This window comes from Girardinichthys multiradiatus, chromosome 3 (genome assembly GCF_021462225.1).
Source record: "Girardinichthys multiradiatus isolate DD_20200921_A chromosome 3, DD_fGirMul_XY1, whole genome shotgun sequence".
Taxonomy (NCBI): domain Eukaryota; kingdom Metazoa; phylum Chordata; class Actinopteri; order Cyprinodontiformes; family Goodeidae; genus Girardinichthys; species Girardinichthys multiradiatus.
The window spans coordinates 1,784,529-1,807,870 of NC_061796.1; the positions used below are offsets into that span (position 1 = coordinate 1,784,529).

General features: G+C 43.1%; 1 protein-coding gene across 2 annotated transcripts; it reads left to right on the plus strand.

Moving 5' to 3' along the window:
- Nucleotides 1–75: 75 nt before the first annotated feature.
- On the plus strand, nt 76–21,918 carry virma (vir like m6A methyltransferase associated). Of its 2 annotated transcripts, none has more exons than XM_047361681.1 (27): nt 76–193; nt 620–732; nt 2,748–2,834; nt 4,283–4,331; nt 4,412–4,574; nt 4,723–4,842; nt 5,437–5,655; nt 6,167–6,897; nt 7,329–7,466; nt 10,707–10,933; nt 11,034–11,561; nt 12,081–12,235; nt 12,323–12,405; nt 13,042–13,135; nt 13,235–13,623; nt 13,704–13,859; nt 13,944–14,179; nt 15,078–15,327; nt 15,410–15,627; nt 15,711–15,843; nt 17,570–17,710; nt 17,799–17,953; nt 18,131–18,227; nt 18,498–18,664; nt 18,762–19,111; nt 19,198–19,344; nt 21,241–21,918. In XM_047361681.1, the coding sequence occupies exons 1-27, from the start codon at nt 131–133 to the stop codon at nt 21,429–21,431; spliced, it is 5,400 nt and encodes a 1,799-aa protein (XP_047217637.1). In that variant the 5' UTR covers nt 76–130; the 3' UTR covers nt 21,432–21,918. The 2 variants fall into 2 exon arrangements, with proteins under 2 accessions (XP_047217637.1, XP_047217639.1); XM_047361683.1 differs by having other exon boundaries at nt 5,437–5,622.
- The last annotated feature ends 1,424 nt before the right edge of the window (nt 21,919–23,342 follow it).

The window sequence follows — 23,342 nt, forward strand, 5'->3', positions numbered from 1 at the left end:
ACCACCAATAAAATTATAATATTATAATTTTTTATTATTTATATTTTAAATTTAGTGACACCGGATTTGCACCGGATGTATTTACTGTGACGGAAGTTTTTCGTTTCCAGTCCCCAAAAGTGAGGAAGCTATGGCGGGGGACACCTCAACGGAGCTTCTTTTTCTCGATACATTTAAGCATCAGAGTGCTGAGGTATTTCTGACAATTACATCTCAGCGTAGCCTGTATTCTTCCCGAATATCCCGCATTCAAAACTCAGATTTCATTTGCGTGTTTTTGCGGAATGGTGCTCAACTTTTACGCTAACGATGCTAACTTAGCTAACATTAGCAGTTTTGTTTTGTTGCACATATAACGGTCACAATGGCTGCCTTTATGTCGCGGTTCACACGTTATTTTAGGAACTGTTGCGTCAAACACTTCCCTTATCTGTGATATGTGGTAAATAGTCTCTTTACTTCAGGCAGCAGCTTTACTTTTTTCTCAATAGCCTCTAGTTTGTTTGCTGGCTACTGCTACAGTATAAAGAAAAGCTACCAGTCTTTATATTAGATGATATAGGAACATGACTGGTGGTTTTTGACATGCAGCGGATGACTGCAATCCTGTGTTTTGCAGCTAACCAACGTGGACGTGGTGCGGTTTCCTTGCGGGGTCTTGATCACAGAGGTTCGGGTCATTCCTCCGGGGATCAAAGCTCACAGTAACTTACCTGACAACAGAGCATTTGGGTAAGAGCTGCAGTGCATTCACAGATGCTGCACAACATGCTTTTGTTGGCTATTTTAAATGTGTGTGGTCTAATCAGATATACAGTGCTAAATTCCTTTAACGCTTTCCCGTTTGTCAGGTTACAACCAAAAACTTGAATGTATTTTATTAGGAATGTATGAGATAGACGGATACAAAGGCAGTGCACAACTGTGAATGGAAGGGGAATAAAATGTGTTTTTTAATGGTCTCTTTCTAATAAAATATTTAAAGTGTAGCATTAATTTGTATTCAGTTTCCTTCACTCTGATAAATGAAATCAATTGCAACCATTTGTCTGTAGAAGTCATCCATGACAAACCTAGCACACCTTTGTGTAATTTAATCTCAGTATAAATCTAGCTGTACTGAGAACGCCTTAGAGGTTTATTCGAGAACATTAGTGAACAAAAAGAACCCTGAAGATCAAGGAGCACTTCAGCCAGTTCAGGTTTAAAGTTAGAGAGAAGCTCAAAAACAAGGCTGTGTTATAAAAGAGTTGCTACCAAGATCCACAGCTTTGATGGGTGAATCTGTCAACAGTACAACAGTCAGCTATGCACTGATCTGGCCTCCATGAAAGAGTGGCATCATTGTTGAATTTTTGATAGAAAACCACCAGAAGTCCAGTTTGCAGATTGCTTCAAGCCATGTAATCCACAGAAAACACATTAAAGAGGTTGCTGTGCTTAGATTGGATAAAAATGTAACTTTTTGTTCTACATGTAAAGCACCGTCTGTGGTTGAAAACACCCGGAACACATAATCCTGCGGAATTTGGTGGTGACATCACAAGTGGGGGACGTCACATGGTCATGTCATGTTTTAAGAGCCCAATTTGTAAACCTCTGTATGTGATGTTTAACTAACACTTCACATCACTCCAAATAAATCATCCTGAAGAAGGAACTCAGAGTTGGCAGTATCATGTTGCAGGGATGCTTTTAGCAACCAGAGACAGAGACGTTAGTTAAAGTTAGTAGGAAGATGGATGGAACTACATAAAATACAATCCTGAAAGGAAATCCAATAGAGGCTGCATTACAGCAGGACGACTTAAAACATAATGTCCAAGCTACAATGGAATGGTTCAAATCAATGCATATTTGTGTGTTCCAATGGTCTAGTCAAAGTCCAGACTTTGCAAAGCAGATCTGGCAAAGTTGGTGGAGACATGCCTCAAAAGACATGTAGCAAAAGGACATGTACATGTGCCTCTTTGTAAAATAAAAATATTAAAACTTTATATTAAAGATAAGGTTGTAATGTAACCTTTTGTTATATTGCAAGGCTCCCAAAATAGGTATTGGTGCTTGCCCACTGCAGATGTAGTTTCTCTGTTAGGTCTTCATATGGTTCATTCACCTGCAAGCATTTTAAAAATTAGCCTGGTTTGTCCTCTGTGTAGACAACCCTTCCTGTTGTTGCTAATAAAATATTCCCTGTGGAGAAGTTTGAAGATATTTGATGTATGAACGTTTGTGATGTGCCTGTAAAAAGAGGTCATTTTGACACCTGAACTACATGGAATGGGTGCTGAATTTTGAGCTGTTTGACATGTAATATAACCAAATCCAATGACTAAATTCTCAAAAATGTGGAAACATTAACACGTGGAGTTGGGTATTTTCAACAATATACTCTAATATGGATATTTAGAACTACTTATTTTTCTAAATGTTTTCAGAAAGTAATTTTAGAGAATTCCTATTTTGGCTAGCATCTTTGCCACAAATTGTACGCCATCATTTTTTACTTTATTTATTTTATTCATTATGTAATTTATAAACATATTAAAGCTGCCTATTATTGTTGTTGTTGTTGTTGTTGCTGTTGTTATTATTACTATTATTACTATTATTTCCTCACAAATAGTTAATCCATTAAGTCAAATGTCATGATGTTTAAATATGCACCTAAATAGTGTCTGTTTAATCAATGGTAACTGCTGATGGGATAAGTTAACATGTCCTCCATCTCATTACTGTATTTGCAGGGAGACGTCTCCTCATGCCTTTCAGTTGGAGTTGTTCTTCAACAATGTCACCAAGCCCAACAGCCCCACCTTCCACAGACTGGGCAGGTCAGTATAATTTCCACCCACCTTTCTCTCATTTTGTCATTTTAAACTGTCTCAAGCTCATTATTTGCATTTTGCCGGTAGCTTGAGGTGGAAGAGTCTGTCCTACCTGTGGAACCAGTCACAGCAGCATGTGAGACTGGTTTTCTTAGGACTGTTGTGCGCCCCTCCTTATTCCCCTCTCTTTGTTTCCTGCGCTGGCTAACTGGTCTATCCAGAAACCCAAGCCTGCCCACACTGTATCTGAAAGTGACACAAAAAATGTATAGATTTCATGGAAGTGAGAGGTGAAATGGAATGTTTTTGTCTAGCAGTTTTATTCTAGCCTCGGAGTAATCAGGGTGTACACAGCAGCACCAGAGCATAAACTTGTACGTAGAGTTGCCTTTTCTGTAAGGCTTACTGAGACACACCCATGTTATTATCTGTTCTGGGAACATCAGGACAGGTTTGGCTTAACCTCTTCAACTGCTGTGAAAATATCCTCCCAGTATCTTGAACAGATGTGACCAGGATATTTTTGAATAAACATTTCTTGGATAATGACTTGGTTTGGATCTCTGTTAGCCAAATTACTACTCATGCTTCCCATTATTGTGAACTATATACAAGATTTTTCTTCCAGGAATGCTGCTCTTTTGTGATCACTTCAACCAAAAACTGGTTTTAAGTAATGACGAGGGAGTGAGAGTCATGGTATGATAACCTTGATTGAAATTACCACCGTTTTTCACGGGATTTGCACAAAATTGTCCTCTAAAGCAGAGCTCGTCATCTCTGGTCTTTGAGGGGCACTTTATTGCCAGTCAAAGATGTTTCCCTGCTCCAGTCTGTCGTATTGAGAGGATTATATTTCCTCTTAAGCATTTCATATTAATGGATTATTTATTCCAGTCAGAGAACTGCTACTACCTTAAGCAGCGTCAGTGGCTACTTGTTGAACAGTGAAATCTTGGAAGGGCCGTGGGGAACTGACATTTTTGAGGAAAAAATGATGAGGGCTATGGACAGTGGTGCAGCCTGAAGAAAACACCATATCATTTAAATAATTATAGGTTTTTGGTTTGCTTGGGAGCATTAGGATTATTTTAGAGCAGTAAGATCCTGTGGTTCCAGGTTTAATCAAAATGACGGTCCAATTGGGTTTAATATAACAGTGAATGTTGAGTATAAGAGTCCGTGGGGGGTGTGTTATGATCTGGGTTTGCTTCAGCTGGTCAGGTCTATAGAATGAGGCCAGCTGACTACTTGAACATACTGTATGAAGGCTGTTCAATCAGTATGGTTTTTCCCCTTCTTATCAGATAAATGTTTCAGAATTATTTTAGGTTAATTTGTGCTAAGAGTATGAACATTATAGAAGGAATGCCATGGCAAATAAAGTTTTTTTCTTTAGACTGCATGTTATATTTTCTTGTTTCAATCTTCCCTGTTTTGCTTTTTATCCGCAGTTTGGAATACGATGAAAATAAGTCCATCGTTTTTCGGCCCAGTGGAAAGGTGACAGATCAGTTTAAACCCACATGATTTATGGTCTCTCATGTTGATCTGTGAATAACGACTTGGCGCTGTGTGTGCAGGTTAACACAGATGGGCTGGTGCTCCGCGGTTGGTACACCAGCCTGACCTTGGCGGTCTACGGCACCGCCGAGCGTCCGCATGGACCTGAGCACGGTTCGCCTCCTCCACCCCCACCGCCTCCCCCGCAACAACCAAGTGGGCTCAAGAGGATTGTCAAACAAGGTGGCACCGCTAACCCACCAACAACTCTGATCTTTGCTCCTGCTTACTGATAGAAAACCATTCAGTTAGCCAGCAGGCAGTTCTCTTTGACTTGTTTTGGTTTTGCAAGCTAAATGTTCTGATATCTATGTTTGTGGTTTTTTTTAAGAGTGGGAAAAAGATGAACAATATAATGGCAGCCCACCCAGACCAGCTCCCAGAGGGCCTCGTACTCCACCTGGACCTCCACCCCCAGATGATGATGAAGAGGAGCAAGTCCCGATGGCAGGTTAGATTAGTTTTACTGGATCAGTTTTATAAATGGGCTGCACGGTGGCCCAGTTGGTAGCACTGTTGCCTTGCAGCAAGAAGGTCCTGGGTTCGATTCCCGGCCTGGGGTCTTTCTTTTGCATGGAGTTTGCATGTTCTCCCCGTGCATGCGTGGGTTCTCACCGGGTACTCCGGCTTCCTCCCACAGTCCAAAGACATGCCTGTTAGGTTAATTGGTAACTCTAAATTGCCCTTAGGTGTATAAATGAGTGTGTGCGTGGTTGTTTGTGTGTTGCTCTGTGATGGACTGGCGACCTGTCCAGGGTGTACCCTGCCTCTCGCCCATAGACTGCTGGAGATAGGCACCAGAACCCCGCAACCCACTATGGAATAAGTGGTAGAAAATGACTGACTGACAGTTTTATAAATGTTGATTAAAAGTGTTCTAATATGGACACATGCAAAACAAAGCACTTAAGAATTCTTTTGCATGAGTCTAATATAATAGTATACATCACACTGCTTACACTGAGCTTTACATATTTTGTTCCTTGATAAATCCTCAATTATATATGCTTTAGCTAAACTATGGTTTGTGCTGCTAATTCTGCAGTGGGCGTGGTCAAAGACGAACCAAGCCAGGGCCGTGACGACTACCTAGAAGCCGTGTCGCCTGAAAGGTCACTGCCCGCTGAGGAGACTTTCACCGACGGCGAACCAGAGGAGGAAGAGGAAGAGCAGGAGGAGGAAGAAGCACGGACTGAGGGCAGCGTGCAGGAGGAGGAGGAGGAAGATGAGGGTGAGGACGACGAGGAGGAGGAGATGGAGGAAGGTAGGGGAGTTCTTGCGTAAGAGTGGGAGAATCCACAATCCCAAATGAACACTCAGCCCGGAACCCCGCTTTGCCAGCCTTTGGGCTCTGGGAACGTTTGTCGGACGTTGCGGCGGGGCTACGGGGACAAGTTCTGTTTGGGACTGAGTAACAACTTGAGTGTTTGCTCAGGCATGCTGCGTCCATCTGCAACTGCTGGATGGTGCATCAAGCTTTTATTTAACCTTTGACTGCAGTCACTTGGAAGTCTTCCTGATGCTTCCTCACAGCCAATTATGAGCATGTGCCTTAGTCACACCATGCATGCTGAAACTAACCCTGCATGCTGGAGCGATGCTGCCGTCAGAACATAGCTTTGTGAATGAATGCAGCTGTGGTTTAGTAAGGAACAAAGTAGTATTTGCTGGCCTCCTCATTCTCACTCATTTTCCTCTCATTTTGTAAAAACGTTTAATACATTTTTGCTCAGATTGGTCGAACTTAATGCCCTTCTTTGCTCCTCTCCTGCTAGGTGATGATGGTTATGAGCAGATTTCCAGTGATGAGGACGACCTGGATAATGGTACCTTCAAGCTGCCCACCTTCGACATAGACTACACACCTGAGGATCTCGCTTCTGTCCCTCCTGTCCAGTATGATCCGTACGAACGAGAGCTCAAACCGCTCGTTTATTTCACTCCGCCTTACAAGACTCGCTTTGACACTCAGTTGGAAAAGACCAGTATAGAAGAGCCCAGAGATGCTGGTGAAACAGAGGGAGCAGCATGCGGAGAGGAGGCCGAGGCTGTCGCTCAGCTAAAAGAACTACTGGCTGGTACTGGTGAAGACAGAGATGCTCGTTGGGTCACTGCACTGGAGGAAGCTCCTGGTCTCCTAAACAAAAGTTTAGCTTATCTAATTAAACAGGGACAGGGAGAAGCTGAGGAACCCGTTCGCATTTTAGTCCAGTGGACTCTCCAAGCTTTGAGTATGGAGATTGCTCTCACGCAGCCGATTGCACTCAACCTCAGACAATTAAAAGCTGGTGCGAAGCTGGCATCCTGCTTGGCGGAATGTCCGCAGGGTCTCGCAAAGCTGCTGCGTGAAGGTGCCCTGAACGTGCTGTTGGAGCTGCTCCATGCTGACCACGTCTCCTCCACGCTGAAGCTGAGTATCCTCAGAGCTTTGGATGCTCTCATCAGTGCTCCTGCAGGAGTTGAGGCTTTCCTACATGCAGGGAATTCAGAGAAGAGTGGCTATCAGGTTAGCAGGATCTTTGGAGTAGTTTCAGTCAACTTTTGAAACATTTTTATTTATTACCGCTGAACAAACTGAAGAGTAAAGCAGAAAGCAACATTTTTGTTATTATTTTTTCACATTTTAAATAAACAAAAGTTTAAGCCAACAATCAGGGTTCCCATACTTCCTAAAAAAGGAAGTATGGAAAGGAAATATGGAGTTTGGGGAAATAAATGTATTTCCAGACATCTTTCACCTATTTGTCACCATCCAGCCAGCCATCCATCCATCCATCATCTATTTGTCATCCACCCATCCAGTCAGTGTTTGCACTGTAGAGATTGCTGCTATAAATTGACAGTAATTGTTTATATATTTAAAAATTGCCTAAAACTGACTAGAAATGATGGCATTTGGCAGATGTACTTTGAAATCAAAGTTGATTTGCTTCACAGTGTCTGGTGCAGCTGTTCCTGCGTGAAGAGACGGTCCGGGTAATAAATGCAGGCAACGCCATTTTACAGAAGAGCCACACGTATGAGGTACTCGTCAGCCTCCAACATGCAGCTGCAGCATGGAGTGAACCACAGCAGGTAACTACACACTCATTTCTAGTCTGTGGGAAACAGATTTGAAGTTTGTGCACATGTAGAAATTAATTTGTTCTTGAAACGTGGCTTTAACCTTCCAGCTGAATGGACATTGACAAATCATTTGTCAATAAAGCTGTAAAATTCAGATGGTAGGATACTATATGCTTTAACTGTTCAGCTCTTTTAGAGAATGACTGCTCCTGTTTATAACTTTTATGCTTTTTCAAATATTTAACTCGTTTAAACTGAAAAGATCAGCATGGGCAATGCCAGGCTAAAGATTCACTTAAAACATTTTAACATTCTGCTGCATCTAATGTAGAAATCATTTTCTAGGCAGTCATTCTCTTAAACTTGCTGCTGTGTCCAGATTTTTTACAGTAGGACAATAAATCCATATGTCTGTGGTATTCAAAATTTTTAATCATCAATGGTAGCTGAGGAGGATTAAAGTAGTTTGCCAGCAATTGATCTGTTTTAATGTAAGAAAGAGGTTTTTTTCAGTTTCCCCTAAAGGTCTCCCACTCAACTACCATTTCTGTTTCTGCTTTTCTTTATGCTAAGACTTTTTTCAGCCAGTTTCTCAGTTTTTACAGTTCACCAGGTGTTTGTTCTTTATTTCATCCATGCTCAGATTTTCTTGATATCTAACAAAGCAGTTTAAATATTTGTTTTTGTTGAGATTTAAACTTCTTTGGCAGGTTTCTACACTGCTCAAAAAAATAAAGGGAACACTTGAACACAACATAACTCCAAGTAAATCAAACTTCTGTGAAATCAAACTGTCCACTTAGGAAGCAACACTGATTGACAATCAATTTCACAGCTGTTGTTCAAATGAAATAGACAACAGGGGGAAATCTTTGGTGATTATCAAGACACACTGAATAAAGGAGTGGTTCTGCAGGTGGGGACCACAGACCACTTCTCAGTACCTATGATTTCTGGCTGATGTTTTAGTCACTTTTGAATGTTGGTGTTGCTTTCACACTCGTGGTAGCATGAGACGGACTCTACAACCCACACAAGTGGCTCAGGTAGTGCAGCTCATCCAGGATGGCACATCAATGCGAGCTGTGGCAAGAAGGTTTGCTGTGTCTGTCAGCGTAGTGTCCAGAGCCTGGAGGCGCTACCAGGAGACAGGCCAGTACACCAGGAGATGTGGAGGAGGCCGTAGGAGGGCAACAACCCAGCAGCAGGACCCCTACCTCCACCTTTGTGCAAGGAGGAACAGGAGGAGCACTGCCAGAGCCCTGCAAAATGACCTCCAGCAGGCCACAAATGTGCATGTGTCTGCACAAACGGTTAGAAACCAACTCCATGAGGATGGTATGAGGGCCCGAGGTCCACAAATGGGGGTTGTGCTCACAGCCCAACACCGTGCAGGACGCTTGGCATTTGCCAGAGAACACCAGGATTGGCAAATTCGCCACTGGTGCCCTGTGCTCTTCACAGATGAAACCAGGTTCACATTGAGCACATGTGACAGACGTGACAGAGTCTGGAGACGCCGTGGAGAGCGATCTGCTGCCTGCAACATCCTTCAGCATGACCGGTTTGGCAGTGGGTCAGTAATGGTGTGGGGTGGGGTGGCATTTCTTTGGAGGGCCGCACGGCCCTCCATGTGCTCGCCAGAGGTAGCCTAACTGCCATTAGGTACCGAGATGAGATCCTCAGACCTCTTGTGAGACCTTATGCTGGTCCGGTTGGCCCTGGGTTCCTCCTAATGCAGGACAATGCTAGACCTCATGTGGCTGGAGTGTGTCAGCAGTTCCTGCAAGATGTAGACATTGAAGCTATGGACTGTCCCGCCCGTTCCCCAGACCTGAATCTGATTGAGCACATCTGGGACATCATGTCTCGCTCCATCCACCAACATCACGTTGCACCACAGATTGTCCAGGAGTTGGCGGATGCTTTAGTCCAGGTCTGGGAGGAGATCCCTCAGGAGACCATCCGCCGTCTCATCAGGAGCATGTCCAGGTGTTGTAGGGAGGTCATACAGGCACGTGGAGGTCACACACAATACTGAGCCTCATTTTGACTTGTTTTAAGGACATTACATCAAAGTTGGATCAGCCTCTAGTGTTTTTCCACTTTAATTTTGTGTGTGACTCCAAATTAAGGTCTCCATTGGTTAATAAATTTGATTTCCATTGATGATTTTTGCGTGATTTTGTTGTCAGCACATTCAACTTTGTACAGAACAAAGAATTCAATGAGAATATTTCATTCATTCAGATTTAGGATGTGTTATTTGTGTGTTCCCTTTATTTTTTGAGCTGTGTAGTAAGGATTTCATGTTTTTGCTCATTTTTACAATTAAGCCCCATAAGGATTTCTGCGTCACTTCAACTTTTTTAGCTAATCTGAGCACATCCCTTCAGCTTAAAGCCTTCACACTGCATTATACACAAGAAATGCAATTATTTTCTAGCTATTTTACATTTTCACCATCAGATTTGTACAATTCTATGTTTTTATGGATCAGCTTCAGCTGCTGTATGTTCATCCTGTCCCATCTGTGGATGACCTAGAGGGTCATGTTTTGTTTTAATTTGATATACAGTGGGGAAAACAAGTATTTGATACACTACAGATTTTGCAGGTTTTCCCACTTGCATAGCATGTAGAAGTCTTTCATTTTTATCATAGGTACTCTTCAAATGTGAGTGATGGAATCTAAAACAAAAATCCAATAAATCACGTTGTGCGATTTTTAAGTAATTTATTTTCGGTTTATTGCATGACATACGTATTTGATCACCTAACAACCAGGAACCAACCAGTTAGTTCTTTACGTAGCCCTCCTGTTCTCCACTCATTACCTGTATTAACTGCAGTTGTTTGAACTGGTTATCTGTATAAAAGACACCTGTCCACAAACTCCAAACAAACTCCAACCTCTCCACAATGGCCAAGACCATAAAATAGTAGACCTGCACAAGGCTGGGATTAACTACAGGTAACCAGCCAAGCAGCTCGGTGAGAAGGCTACAACTGTTGGAGCAACTATAAGAAAGTGGAAGAAGTTCAAGATGATGATCAATCTCCCTCAGTCTGGGGCTCCATGCAAGATCTCACCTCGATCGATTGATTGATAGGTTCCTTGACTCACAGTTGAAGAGTACCTATGATAAAAATTAAAGACTTCTACATGCTTTGCCAGTAAGAACATTGGCAGCATATCAAATACTTGTTCTCCCCACTGTAATAGTGACTGACTCTGATCATAACCAGGAGGAGTTGGAGGATGCTGAGAGTCCCATGGAGGAGGAACCATCACTGATCTCCTCCCCTGTCAGCGAGGCAGAGCTTGAAAGGCTTGCTGGGGTTTTGGAAGAGCTTCATCACCTGCTGGAGACTGCCCCTCACTGCATGGTGCAGCCCCCTGGTAAAGCTTTCCCAACTACAGCCAGAATAACTGGACCGCCAGAGAGGGACAACCCATACCCAACTCTTTATAGGTACACACTGATACAAGAAACCTAAAGCCTTCCAGTGCTTAACTTCAGGATGATTTCTGAATTAACTGAACCCGTGTTATTTGTTTGCATCCTCTGTCAGGTACATGCACGCATGCCATTTCTTAGAGAGCACAATTGTGGTGCTGTCAGCGGCCGCCGCAGCCGGACATATCGGGGTCACTCAAGCCGTCAAAGAGCTCCTCCGCTTCCTGTCATTAACACAGCCTGGTCTGCTCTACCTTCTGGCCCATGCCACACCCACCAACCTCCTGCTGCGTCTCCTGGCATCGGTGGCAGAATCTGAGGGCGAAGAGAATCCCCTAACAGCAGGGGAGGGGGCTCTCGCAGGGCCTGGCTTCGGCGAAGAGGGTTTTTGCGTGTGGCTGATGCAGGCGCTCCACGCTCTCCAGGGTGTGTCCGAACTCATGAGCCACGTGGCCGCTGGTGGGGATGGAGGGACGGGCCTGGAAGAAGGGGACAACTCTGACGTGCTGGGCATGCTCCATGCCCTTTACCTGATGACTTTCACGCAGACTGGTCGCAACGCTGTGACTCACGTTTTCAGCCTGGAGAACAACCTGTCCTGCCTGGTGACCCTGCTCCAGCATCACAGCAAGGAGGGACAAAGGTACAGCTGTCTCTGTTTTAGAGATGCACCAATCAATTGTCCGGACATCGGAATCTCATCGTTTTTCCTCAATTGAGCTCAGTGATCGGATGATCAAATGCTAAAAAAAATAACTCCAGTCAAATGCATCAAAACTTAAAACTCTCACCAATTTTGATCTTTAAACACATCAGCCAACAACATCTGCGCTGATTCACTTTTTTGTGTTTAATAAATCAGATAAAAGTTAAGATGTAAATCAGGATGATCTTGTAATTCCTTAGCGTTTTTTTTTGTTTGTTTGTTTTTTTTTGCTGCATTCGAAACTAAGAGGTCTATAAAAAGACACTCTTGTGTTACAGTCCTCACAAAGATCGGAATCGGTTATAGTTGAAATCATGAGGTCAGACAAGAAATAAACATGGAGGTCAGTATTGGCTTGGAAGAACCTGATTGGTGCATCTCTGCTGTTATTTCTAACAGTCCGTGAATCCTTTTAGGTTTCATTTCAGTCGTTTGTTTTTTCTTTGTTCCTTTCAGTGAGGCCAAATCTCGTAAAGCAGTGACGTATAACTATGCATGCATGTTGGTATTAATGGTGGTGCAGACGTCTAACGAGCTGCGAATGATGGAACAATATGCTGCTCCGCTGCTCACTGTAGCCAAGGCAGATGACACCAATGCCAAGCTGCAGGGTAAATACCGCCACTGTTACAATGATCTACTGTTGGAGAACGTTATCATGATTTGACTGTCTGTGTTTCTGCCTTTTCTTTCTGCAGAGCTCAGTAAATGGTTGGAGCCTCTGGAGAAACTTCGCTTTGAGATTAGCAGCATTCCTGCTCTCATCAACTACATCAAGCAGGTAATGGTTTTCACCTTAGTTAAAAATTTTGTTTTTTTGGTTTTAATTTATAGTGACGTGCAGGCAGACCTCAGGATCTGTGCTGCATGTCTTTTCTACTTCTTTACCTTTTTCCTGTCGGACAACTTTGAATAAAGGCCACTAATGCCACAAACCCTTCTCAGTGTTTACAACAACTGTCAAGGTGACCCCTAAATGTAAAACGTACACAATAGAGAAAGCAGGCAGTTCGTCTGTAGGATACAGTTCCTTGCAAAGGCATTCAGGCTGCTTTACCCTTTTCAGATTGCAGCGATAAATTGGGGTATTTTGTTGGGATTTTTTGTGACTAAGCAACACTAAGTAGAGCATAATTATGAAGTTGAAGGCGAAGGAAAACATGATTTTTAAATGGTTTTAAAAATAAAAGTCTAAAGCTGTCTTTTCTCTGATGCCCCAAAATAAAATTCAGTGCAACCTTAAGATGGCGCGATGCTCAGTAGCTCCATCACTAATGTTCGTTTGAATGTTTGCTGAATATTTGACTCTTTTGTTTGCACTAATTGAACAAATAATTCAGAATCTGTTTTTGTTTTTTTTAGTTAGTTAATTAGAAACGTTTCATTTCTAACAAATGAACTGTTTGTTTGGTGTCAGAATGTGGAAAATGTGTTAAACACCGAGGGAATGGGACTGGTCACTGCTCTGAGAGTACTCTATCACATCGCCTGTCCGCCTCCTGCCATTGAGGGTAAAAGATAGAAACTCTTTATTTACTCACAGTTATGTTTTGTTGGCGTCTTTTGTCATCAGAGGGAACTTACTTGTCGTTTCCACCTCCGTTCTCCAGGTCAGCAGAGGGATCTGAAGTGGAGTCTTGCAGGTGTCCAGCTGTTCTCCGGGGAGGGTCTGGACACATGCGTGCGTGTCCTCCAGAAGCTGTGCGGCGTGCTGCTGCAGCCATGGCGCATGCACGGGCACATGGGCCCAACTCCGCAGCGCTGCATGATCCTCAGCATATGCATCAGCACGCTCAGGTTGCTGCGCACCATGCTGACAGAGCTCCTCGGCGGGGGGGCCTTTCAGTTCAGGGACACTCGCGTGGCCAATGTTTTGGTGACGCTCCACATGATGGTGTGCTCCATTCCGGCTTCGGGGCGTCTGGACGGGGAGGAGACAAGAGTGCAGGCACTCATCGTAGATGTGCTGCTCACCTTCACGCAGGGCGTCAGTGAAGAGGTTCGTGACTCACCCTGAACACATGGTGACACACAAGATCCAGTCAGTCAGTTTGGTGAGACGAGTCTTTGTGTCTGCAGGTCACTCACACAGAAGAGACTCTGGCCAGTAACACATGGTCCCTGATGCTAAAAGAAGTCTTGAACTCACTTTTAAAAGCTCCTGAAGGTTTGTTCTCTGGCCTGACGCTGCTGTCTGAGCTCCTGCCTCTTCCTCTGCCAATGCAGAGCACTCAGGTGACTCACTCTGGCCTCTTCATCACCCATTTCTCTCAGCGACTCTTCACATGCAAACTGACGTCCCAATATTTATTTCCACAGGTGTTATCAGTCCAGGATGTTGCTATAGCCTTAAACACAAGGAAACTGTGGAGCATGCACATACGGGTTCAGTGGAAGGTCCTTTCTGAGGTGCTGAGGTGTGTTTGCTCCACCAGCTGCCCGCCTCTCTTGACCATGCTGAGGAGGGTCTGCGTCCAGCTGGCTGAACTGTCCTCACCCATGGCCACACTCGTCATGAAGACCGTGTTGGAGCTGCTGTCTGAGGAGCTGCACCTGTGAGTAAAACACATACATACAGCGCCTTGCATACACCTGCAGCTGGGCTTATTACAACTATAAATGTCTTCACAAATTTAAATCTGAAACATGTGTCATGGATTTGTATTCAGCCTCATTTGCTCTGATGCATCCAAAAAAAATCTAGTTAACCAGGGGCTTCATAAATCACCTTATTGTACGCTGTGTGTAGTGGAAAACTAACTGCACATAACCCTGAACACACCATTCCCACTGTAAAACATCGGTGCGGCAGCATCATGCTGTGTGCTTGGCTTTTCTTTAGCAAGGACAAAAAAGCTGATCAAAGTTGTTTGGAATATGGATGGACCTAAATGCAGAGCCACCCTTGAGGAAAATCTGTTAGATCATGCAAAAACCTTGACAATGGGGTGAGGTTCACCTTCCAGCAGGACCAGTTGCAATGGAACAGTTTAAATCTAAGCAAACTCTTGAGTTGGAATGGCCCAGTTAGATCCCAGTCCCAAATCCTGTTTAAAGTCTGTGGCAAGAGTTGAAATTTTGCTGTTCAGACGCTTTCCATCAAATCTGGCTGAGCTTGAGATTTATTTCAAACAACAATGAACAATGGTGTGCAAATACCCCAAAATACATGCTGCTGTAATTGCAGCAAATTTGGTTCTACAAAGTTCTGATTTGGGAAGAGCTGCGTACAAATGCAAGCCACACTTTTCAGATTTTTATTTGAAAAAACATTTGAAAACATTGCATCCTTTTCCTTACATGTCACGATTTTGATATTAAATGCATTAAAGTTTGTGGCTGCAACATAGCAACATGTTAAGTTTATTAATATGTTGACAAGGTATAGTAGGACCTCCAGAGATATTTTTTTGTTGTGAATTTTGTTCAAAATCTGCTATTTTTGATCTACAGGGCAGAAGGGAAAAGTGTTTGCTGGGGCCAAGTCCTGCGTCTGCTTTCTTTGCTGGATACTCTGGTGTCGCAGAGGGCTTGCAAGAGCTCGACCCTTCACCTGCTGTCCGGCTCCGTTTCTGGAGACGAACAGGTGGCAGACCTGTTCCCGTTGCTTCTGTCTCTGTTGGTGCCCCCGGCTGGTCACTCCTTACAACAACAACAGTGCAGTGTGTTAGTGGGGACAATATTGCAGTCACTGTGTGACCAGGTAAGATCTGGGGAGTTCCTCAGGCAATTTAGTTTTCTTCAAGTTAAACTTCCTTCAAATATCCATCGCTTGTTTGTGTCAGGACATTTCTCTCGTGGTGCCTCCACCTGGTGAGAGCTGTGTGTCAGAGGCTGAACAGCTGGCTAATGCACTTCCAGGCCGAGAAATGATGTCTTCAGTGTGTAATTCACTCTTGGAGGTTTTAGGAAATAAAGAGGCCAGCATCCCTCTCCTCCTCACCTGCATCAGGACATTGACATTTTTCACCGAGCACGACTATGGAATCTACCACCTCAAAGTGTAAATGCCTCTGGTTTTACTTTATACCTATTCTCTGGCATTGTTTTAATTTTGAGACCTCACATATAATTTCTTTCTTTTAGCACTTTGAGGAAACATGGCTTAGAGGTGTGCTCGCTGTTAAAAAGGCTGGTGGTTTCCTTCAACAAGGACTCGACTGATCTGATTTCAGCTCTGCTTGACTTTCTCAGGCAAATCCTCAACACGGAAGCAACGGTAAATTCAACTTAGATAACAGAATGAGAATTATATTAAACCCAAATCAAACACACTCCCTGACAAGCACTAAGCATAGAATGGTCTAGTTTGGGCATAATCTTGTACACATGCAGACCAGTAATAGATACATATTGATTCAAGGTGCAAAGAGCTGGCATTTCTAGAAAGAGCACTAAAGAATATAAGTGGTGGCATCAAGCCAATCAAATGAAACATCTGGTCACCAGACTATACTTTCAATCGGCAGTCTTCATGTACTCCTTTTGATCCAATCAACTGAAAGGGCTTGATGAGAAGCGGGGGGTCAAAGTTGACCTACCTTTGGACTTCAGAAGGGGGTCACAGACCTGTTGCGACCATGAGCTGAAAGATTTAGGTGGGAATGGGTGTGACACATTGATATAAAACAAAGCAAATACGACAATCTGCAAGTGCAGAAACAGCAGAGCCACTTGATGATCCTCCTGTCTCCATCTAATTTAAGAGATGTGCTACTTGGCAGAAACCCCATGCAGATAACATGAGGATGCTGCACAACAGCTCTGCTTGTTTTTAAAGCATTGAATGCATTTGGAACACCTGTATGAGAATTGCGACACGGATGTTGACATGTTTTGCAGATTGAGTGCTGCAGATTTTGGTTCCAGTCTGCCTGCTCTGGAAGCACATGCAGCCCCATGATCTTGCTGGATCGACATGAATGATGAAAATGAAAAAAATTATACCTAAAGTGGGGTTCATGGTTGAGTGTTGATAGCCATCTGAAAGGGGCTATAGACTCACTAGCCAGAATGACCAGCAATCAGAGGACTTGGTGCATTTTGCATATGCATGTAACTAAGTGGTTATATTGTTCAGTTGTCAAACGTGTTTATCGAACTTCTCAACGTGACACGACGTGGTGTAGGTACCCACATTACGCAGCGGTTTCAGGATCAGGTAACCGTGATATCATTGAGCCAGACATGGCGGGCAATTTAACACAACCACCAGGACTCAAACATACTCATATAACCGGTGTCTAATACTGTCATACCTGTAATGCTGTCTCATTCGTACATCGTGGCATCCTCTGTATCTGGTGACCACAGTTTTTGACTGACTGTTGGATGCTTTGGTAACTGCCTGCAACATGGTTTTTCCACTCATGGTGCCATAAATCGATGCTCTCTGGTGGCCTTCTAGATGTGCAAGCTTCTTGGAAAGTATTTACATACCCATCGCCGGTCTGCATCTGTCCCAAATTACGCCCAAAGAGGACGATTTCTGCCGTGTGCTGGACTGTTTGGTGCAGCCATGGAAAAATCTTACTGTGGTTACAGAGATTACCATTATGAAAGCCTGTTGCAAAGTAAAGGGAAAGAGAATCTCAACTAGCTAAAGACAGAAATATTAAGCACACAAAGAAGAATCTGTAGAAACCCAAAATATAATTTTCTAAGCAGTACAGAAGCTAAAACCAGCAGATGTCCTTTCTTTAATTGGCATAACCTAATATTTAATACCTTAATATATCCATTATACTTGAGTTTCGCTAAATTAGATTTAAAGCATTTCCGGAAGGTCCCTTCTTTTTTGGTGTCGGCATAAAGAAAATAAACTGTTCCAATGTGGCGCAATCAGTTGGTCTTATAAAAGGGAAAAGCTTTTGAGTGTTTTGTCTTTTTTGCAGCTGGTCCCAGGTGGTAATAGGTCTGAACTATGAGCTTTAATTTGTTTCCAGAGTGCAGAGGATGCCCAGGGGTCCAGCGAGGAACCTGCCTGTGTTGCTCCACGCTTGCTGTCAGGCTCAGAGATGAAGTCTCTGCTGCAGTGGGAGGACCCAGAGTCACATCCACTAACAGCGTTGGAGAAGCAAATGATGGTATTTAGGATGCACAGCCGTACAAATATTTCTTTATAAAGGTTGATGTTGCCTTAGTGTACAACTTTGCTTGCTTGCTTATGTTTAGAAATTATCTAAAGAAGACGATTCCCTGGAAACCATGATGGAGAATGTGGTTGTTCTAAGGCAGATGCTGGAATCAGCCACAGAAACCCATCCTGCAGTAGAAACTGAGCCCATCCTGCCCGCACCTGAAACGCTGGCAGCTCAGTTTAATCACAGGTTGGTCTTTAAGGCAGTATTAAAAATGTTATAAACTTCGATTATTATATATTTTTTTGTCATTTTTAACACCTGTGTGTTTATCTGCATTGAAAATTCCAACTAGTTTTAACTTCAGCAACATGATGAAAATGAGTTTCTTTAACAATAAAAACTCACATTTGATTTCCTCTGCAGGACGGTGTTTATTCTGTCAGAAGCTCTGGATGAGCAACTTAAGGCTCTGTGGTTTTCTCCTTTCCAAACCGATGACATAGAAACAGACCTGGACATGGTGAGTGTGGATTTGAAAAGCTCCACCATTGGTTCAAATGATTTTTATTTTATTTTTTTCTTAACATTTAGTTATATTCCTTCCTTCCTTTATTGACCAGAAACAATTTTGCACAAGCACTTTGATGACTGGACTCTCTCAGTGCAACAATAAAGAATCCAGCACATCTAATATTTGTTTTGCAGCTGTTGACTTTCTTATCTTTAATCTTGAGGGACAGACATACCATAAACATGTGTCACATCTTGTTACATTCATCTCTGTTTACAGGTGAAGGTGGATCTAGTAGGCTTGGCTCAGGAGTGCTGTCCAGACCTGGACCTAAAAGCTGAGTTGGAGCGCTCCTTCCTATCTGAGCCTTCTTCTCCTGGTCACACCAAGGCTCCCAAAGGTTTCCGACTGGGAAAACACAAACATGAGACGTTCATTACATCCAGGTGCGTTCCCAATGTAGCTACTTTTGTTACAGATTCAACATCTTTAATGGAGGCTTAACCCAACGCTTTCGGTGTCTTTTTGTGCTCGTCTCTGCAGCGGCAAGTCCGACTACACTGAACCTGCTAAAAGAGCACACATCCTGCCGGCGCCCCGGGGCCGGGGGAATCGAGGAGGGTTCGGACAGAACGTTGCCCGGCCCCATGATATTTTCCGCCTGCGCAAACAGAACACTTCCCGCCCTCCCAGCATGCATGTGGATGATTTTGTGGCAGCAGAGTTTAAAGACATTGGTAACCCACTTGGAATTCTGCCTCCGAAACGGCTGCCAAAAAGCACCCCCAAACTCCCCACCAGAGGATTGTTCACTGGTAACAGAGGCAGAGCGACCTTTCACAACCAAACTCGCTTTTTCACTCCACCACAGCCTAAAGGTGTTCTGCTGTCAGGTGACACATTTATCTTTTAACACTGACAGTTGTGCTTCCTTTGCTGGCCAGTAGAGGGTAACAAACAACCATTTTTGGCCCTGCAGGTAACTATGCTCGGCGAGATGGAGGACGCGGGTCATCGTGGAGTGGCCAAGTTCCTGCTGTAACCCACAGAGGAACCTACAGCGAACCCCGCGGAGGTCAGAGCAACTTCGCCCGAGGGCCTCTGCCCTCCCGACAGTTGCCTGCAAGTATGTTCACTGCCACAGCAAACTCATACAAGAGCCTCTCAGTTAATTAGAATATCATCTAAAAGTTAGTATGTCTCAGTCATTCAATTCCAACAGTAATCATCATTTTTTATGTAGATTTAAACACATTTAACTAATATATTTCAAGCATTTATTTCAGGTAATGAAAACCTAGATGATTTTCTCAGAAAATGAGAACATTACTCGGGCTGAACAATATAAGGAAAACATGCAATTACGATATTCTTGCTGCATATTGCGATAAAGCCATTTTATTTACTTTTTCCTTTACCATCATCCCTACGACCCACCATTCTCAGTAATCTTTTGCATCTTAGTCAGTAAAATCTGTCAGGTTGTGGGCATTACAGGTGGTGACAGTCCACCCTGCTCGCTAAATATAAGATTAGCTTGTAGAGCATTAATGCATCACTAAAGTCTACCAAACTTTGCATCCTTTGCTTTTGCAATTGTGATATTGCCCACAGTGATAATATGATTACCGTTTACATTGTGCTACTCTAAAAAAAACACATAAGCCCCATATCAGTAGAGGATTTTTAAAGCAGGATTGTTCTGGCCATGTTATAGCCTACATTATCATGAGGAAAATGAATTATTTGACAGCTGTCCAGCTGACACAAAAAGCAAGCATATTAATGGGAAATTAACTAGCAGATAAACAGTATGGTTGAAAGCCAAGGATCACTACCGCCTTGAGAGAGGCAAAGTCGGTCCAACAGACGTATCTAGTGGGATTATCTAGAAATGCCGCATTCCTCGTGTCAATTCACCGCTGACCCTGAGACAACGTCAGAAGCGTCTTACCTGGACTAAGGACAAAAAATCACCATACTGTTGCTCAGTGGTCCAAAGTCCTCTTTTCGGATTAAAGTAGAGGTTTGCATTTCATTTGGTAGTCAAGATCCTGGAGTTTAGAAGAAGAGTGGAGATGCACAGAATCCACTTTGCTTGAAGTTCATTGTGAAGTTTCCATAGTCAGTGATGATTTGGGGTGTCATGTCATCTGCTGGTGTTGGTACACTATGTTTCCTGCTTCCTTCTGCTAAAAAGCTTTGTAGAGATTTTGATTTCATTTTCCAGTAGGCCTGCCAAAAGTACCAGTACCTGATTTAATCATCACTCTGCCTGATTGGCCTAATCTAAAACCTCAGAGTTGCCGCAGGCTGATTACCTGCATGCCACGCCTCATTGATGCTGTAAGTTATGCATCACGGAAAAGGGACCCATACCAAGTATTGAGTGCAAAGACTTGCTGAGGAATTACTTTCCAATAGAAGGATAATTCTGTATTTATAACGTCCTTCTTTATTGGTCTCATGTAATATTCAAATTTTCTGAGACTTTGAATTTTGGGTTATTATCTGTATGCCAGAATCATCCAGTTTATCAATTCAATTCAGTTTTGTTTATATAGCTCCAATTCACAACACATGTTGTCTCAAGGCACTTCACAAAAGTCAGGTTCATACATTCCAATTAATCCTAACCATTGAACAGTGCAGTCAGATTCAGTTATTTATTCAAATTGGATAAAAAGTTTTTCTATCTAAAGAAACCCAGCAGATTGCATCCAGTCATTGACTTGCAGCATTCACTCCTCCTGGATGAGCATGTAGAGACAGTGGCGTTAACTTTGCAGCAATCCCTCATACTGAGCATGCATGTAGCAAAACAAATATACACTTTTAATATATTACTCTGTGTAATGAATCTATGTAACACGAGCATCATGTTTTGAATTGAACGGCTGAGACAAAAACAAACTTTTTGATACCTTAATTAAATTTAATGCACGTAAATTTCTTGAGTCCATATTTTGCTCCACATTGATCTAAGAATAAAAACTGGGTTCTTTTATGTTTCCTCCAACAGGTGCTTATCGGCTGGCCATTCGGGATCGAGCCACGCGAGGCAGGGGAGGCACGGGACTGTCATGGCTTGGTGGAGGTGGAGGCGCCGGCGCCGCAGGAGGGGGAGGAAGGGGATCTCAGGGGAGCAAGTTCAGTGGTGGGGGAGGCAGTGGAGGTGGGAGGGGCAGACATGTGCGCTCTTTCACCAGGTAAACCCACCTGGGCAGTGACTTCAGCCTCTCATGGGCTACAAACGGACCAATCGGGACTCCTGTTTGCCGTATCCACGTCTTGGTATGGCGTCACCCTGACATATTTGAGACATTTTTTTTGTCTGTTTTGTTACAGAATAAAGGTGGCCGTAATGGAGTGAGTGTTTTTAATAAAGGTAAAAACAGATAAACTGATGAAAACAGCGAAGAAAATTAAACAGTTAAGCTGTTTAGAAGCACTTATTTACCTTCCCTTTCAAGCTTGTGAAGTAAAGAACAGTGAGAAGCATTAGTAATCAGTAAGAACTGTGTGAAAAGATTATGTTGAAGTCCATCCTTGGAGAAAAGAAAACTTGTTCATGAATGTTCATCTGTTTCATTCATCTGTTTCATTTTGTACAAAAAGTATAGATCAGACACAATTATTTCAATTGTTTTAGAATTTGTTTAACATAAACAAGAATAAATAACTTTTTATAAAATCCTGATAGTTGGTCGACAAAAGATTTGATGAAAGAAGTTTGTTCCCAAACATTCTGCTTTGGCAAACAAATTGAAAAGGGAAAAGAATGCATTAATTACTAAAGACAAGGAAACAAGGTTATAGTGGGCTAAAAAGAAGCGGACACGGATCTGTGCTTAGATGAAAGTGATATTTGAAGATGAATGGAAAACTGGACAACAGAATGCTGGGACAGTGCGGTAGAGGGTAATGAGTATGAAAAGAGAATACAGGAAGAGAAAAATAATTGTTTTCCCTCTGCCATTTGTTTAATTCATTCTTCCATTAGCCTATTTCATACCAGAGATCTTGACATACACAAACACAGGTTTGTTTATGCAAGGTTGCATTTCATTCAGCTGTATTGGACCGATTTCCTCTTTAAATACATAGAAAAGTATTGAATACAAATTCAAATGCCTGTGTCTGAAGGCTGGATTAACATGGATTACACCGTCTCCCTCCCTGATTAGATGCCTCTTATATTACAGCAGAGGAAAGACAAGTGGCCACCCCTATGTAAATATATTTAAAAAACGAAACAATACAACTGCATCATCTTTTTCAATATTATTCAATAAGTTCATAATGTCCCATTATGGATGTTTTGCTTTAAATCAGTCCCTGCAGGCAATGACGTACAGACACAAAGGAACCATATGATCAACAGAGAAGTAAATAGTTTTTTTTATTGAACAATTCATCAAAACTAGTATGTTGAATATACAAAGATTGTATTTTGATTTCTAAATCATTGCTTGAACTTGCTATATATATGTAATAGATGCAGTAATCTTCAGCTGTATTCAGATGACTGTGACCTCGCGGCTCTTCTTGATGCAGTCCAGGGTCAGACTCCGGGTGCCGCCCTTACGGACTCCCTCCCCAAGCTGAGGTGAAGCAGGTGGGCCTGCAGCACAAGGAGCCTGAGCTGAGTGCAGAGACAGGCAGGAGGTATGCAACGAAGCCTCTCTCTGCTGGTGTCGGGGTGGATCTTTGCTAGCTTCCCAGCTGAATATCTGCTGGTCTCCTGCAGGCTGATCCCTGGCTGCCTGCTCAGCGGGAGGCTGACTCCTGGTTGGCTGTATGTCTCTGAGGAGCTCCAACAGCTCTCTCTTTTCCAGCTCTACTTCTGCCAGCTCCTGTCTCCTGAGACGCTCTGCTCCTAACAGGGCCCGCATGTCGCACATCACACGGGATAACTGACCCTGCGAAAAAAACAATCCTCTGACACATCTGGTGATTTTCTGTTTGACAATCGAGAATAAATCTCTCCACTCCAAAAAGGAGCACCTCAACGGGCATGGGAAATAATGAGATCAGCTTCATTTTTCAGAATAAAACAAGCTCATCTAGTGGAGTTTTAAATGCCTGCCTATGTAGTTTAATTACTGTTTGCTTTAGCACTTG

What these genes read in the sequence shown, in the direction of transcription:
- virma (XM_047361681.1), top strand. Translation starts at nt 131, where the DNA reads ATGGCGGGGGACACCTCAACGGAGCTTCTTTTTCTCGATACATTTAAG. An exon ending in CAGAGAAGAGTGGCTATCAG is followed by an intron (nt 6,898 to 7,328) that starts GTTAGCAGGATC and finishes TTTGCTTCACAG; the next exon opens with TGTCTGGTGCAGCTGTTCCT. An exon ending in GAGACGTTCATTACATCCAG is followed by an intron (nt 18,665 to 18,761) that starts GTGCGTTCCCAA and finishes TCGTCTCTGCAG; the next exon opens with CGGCAAGTCCGACTACACTG.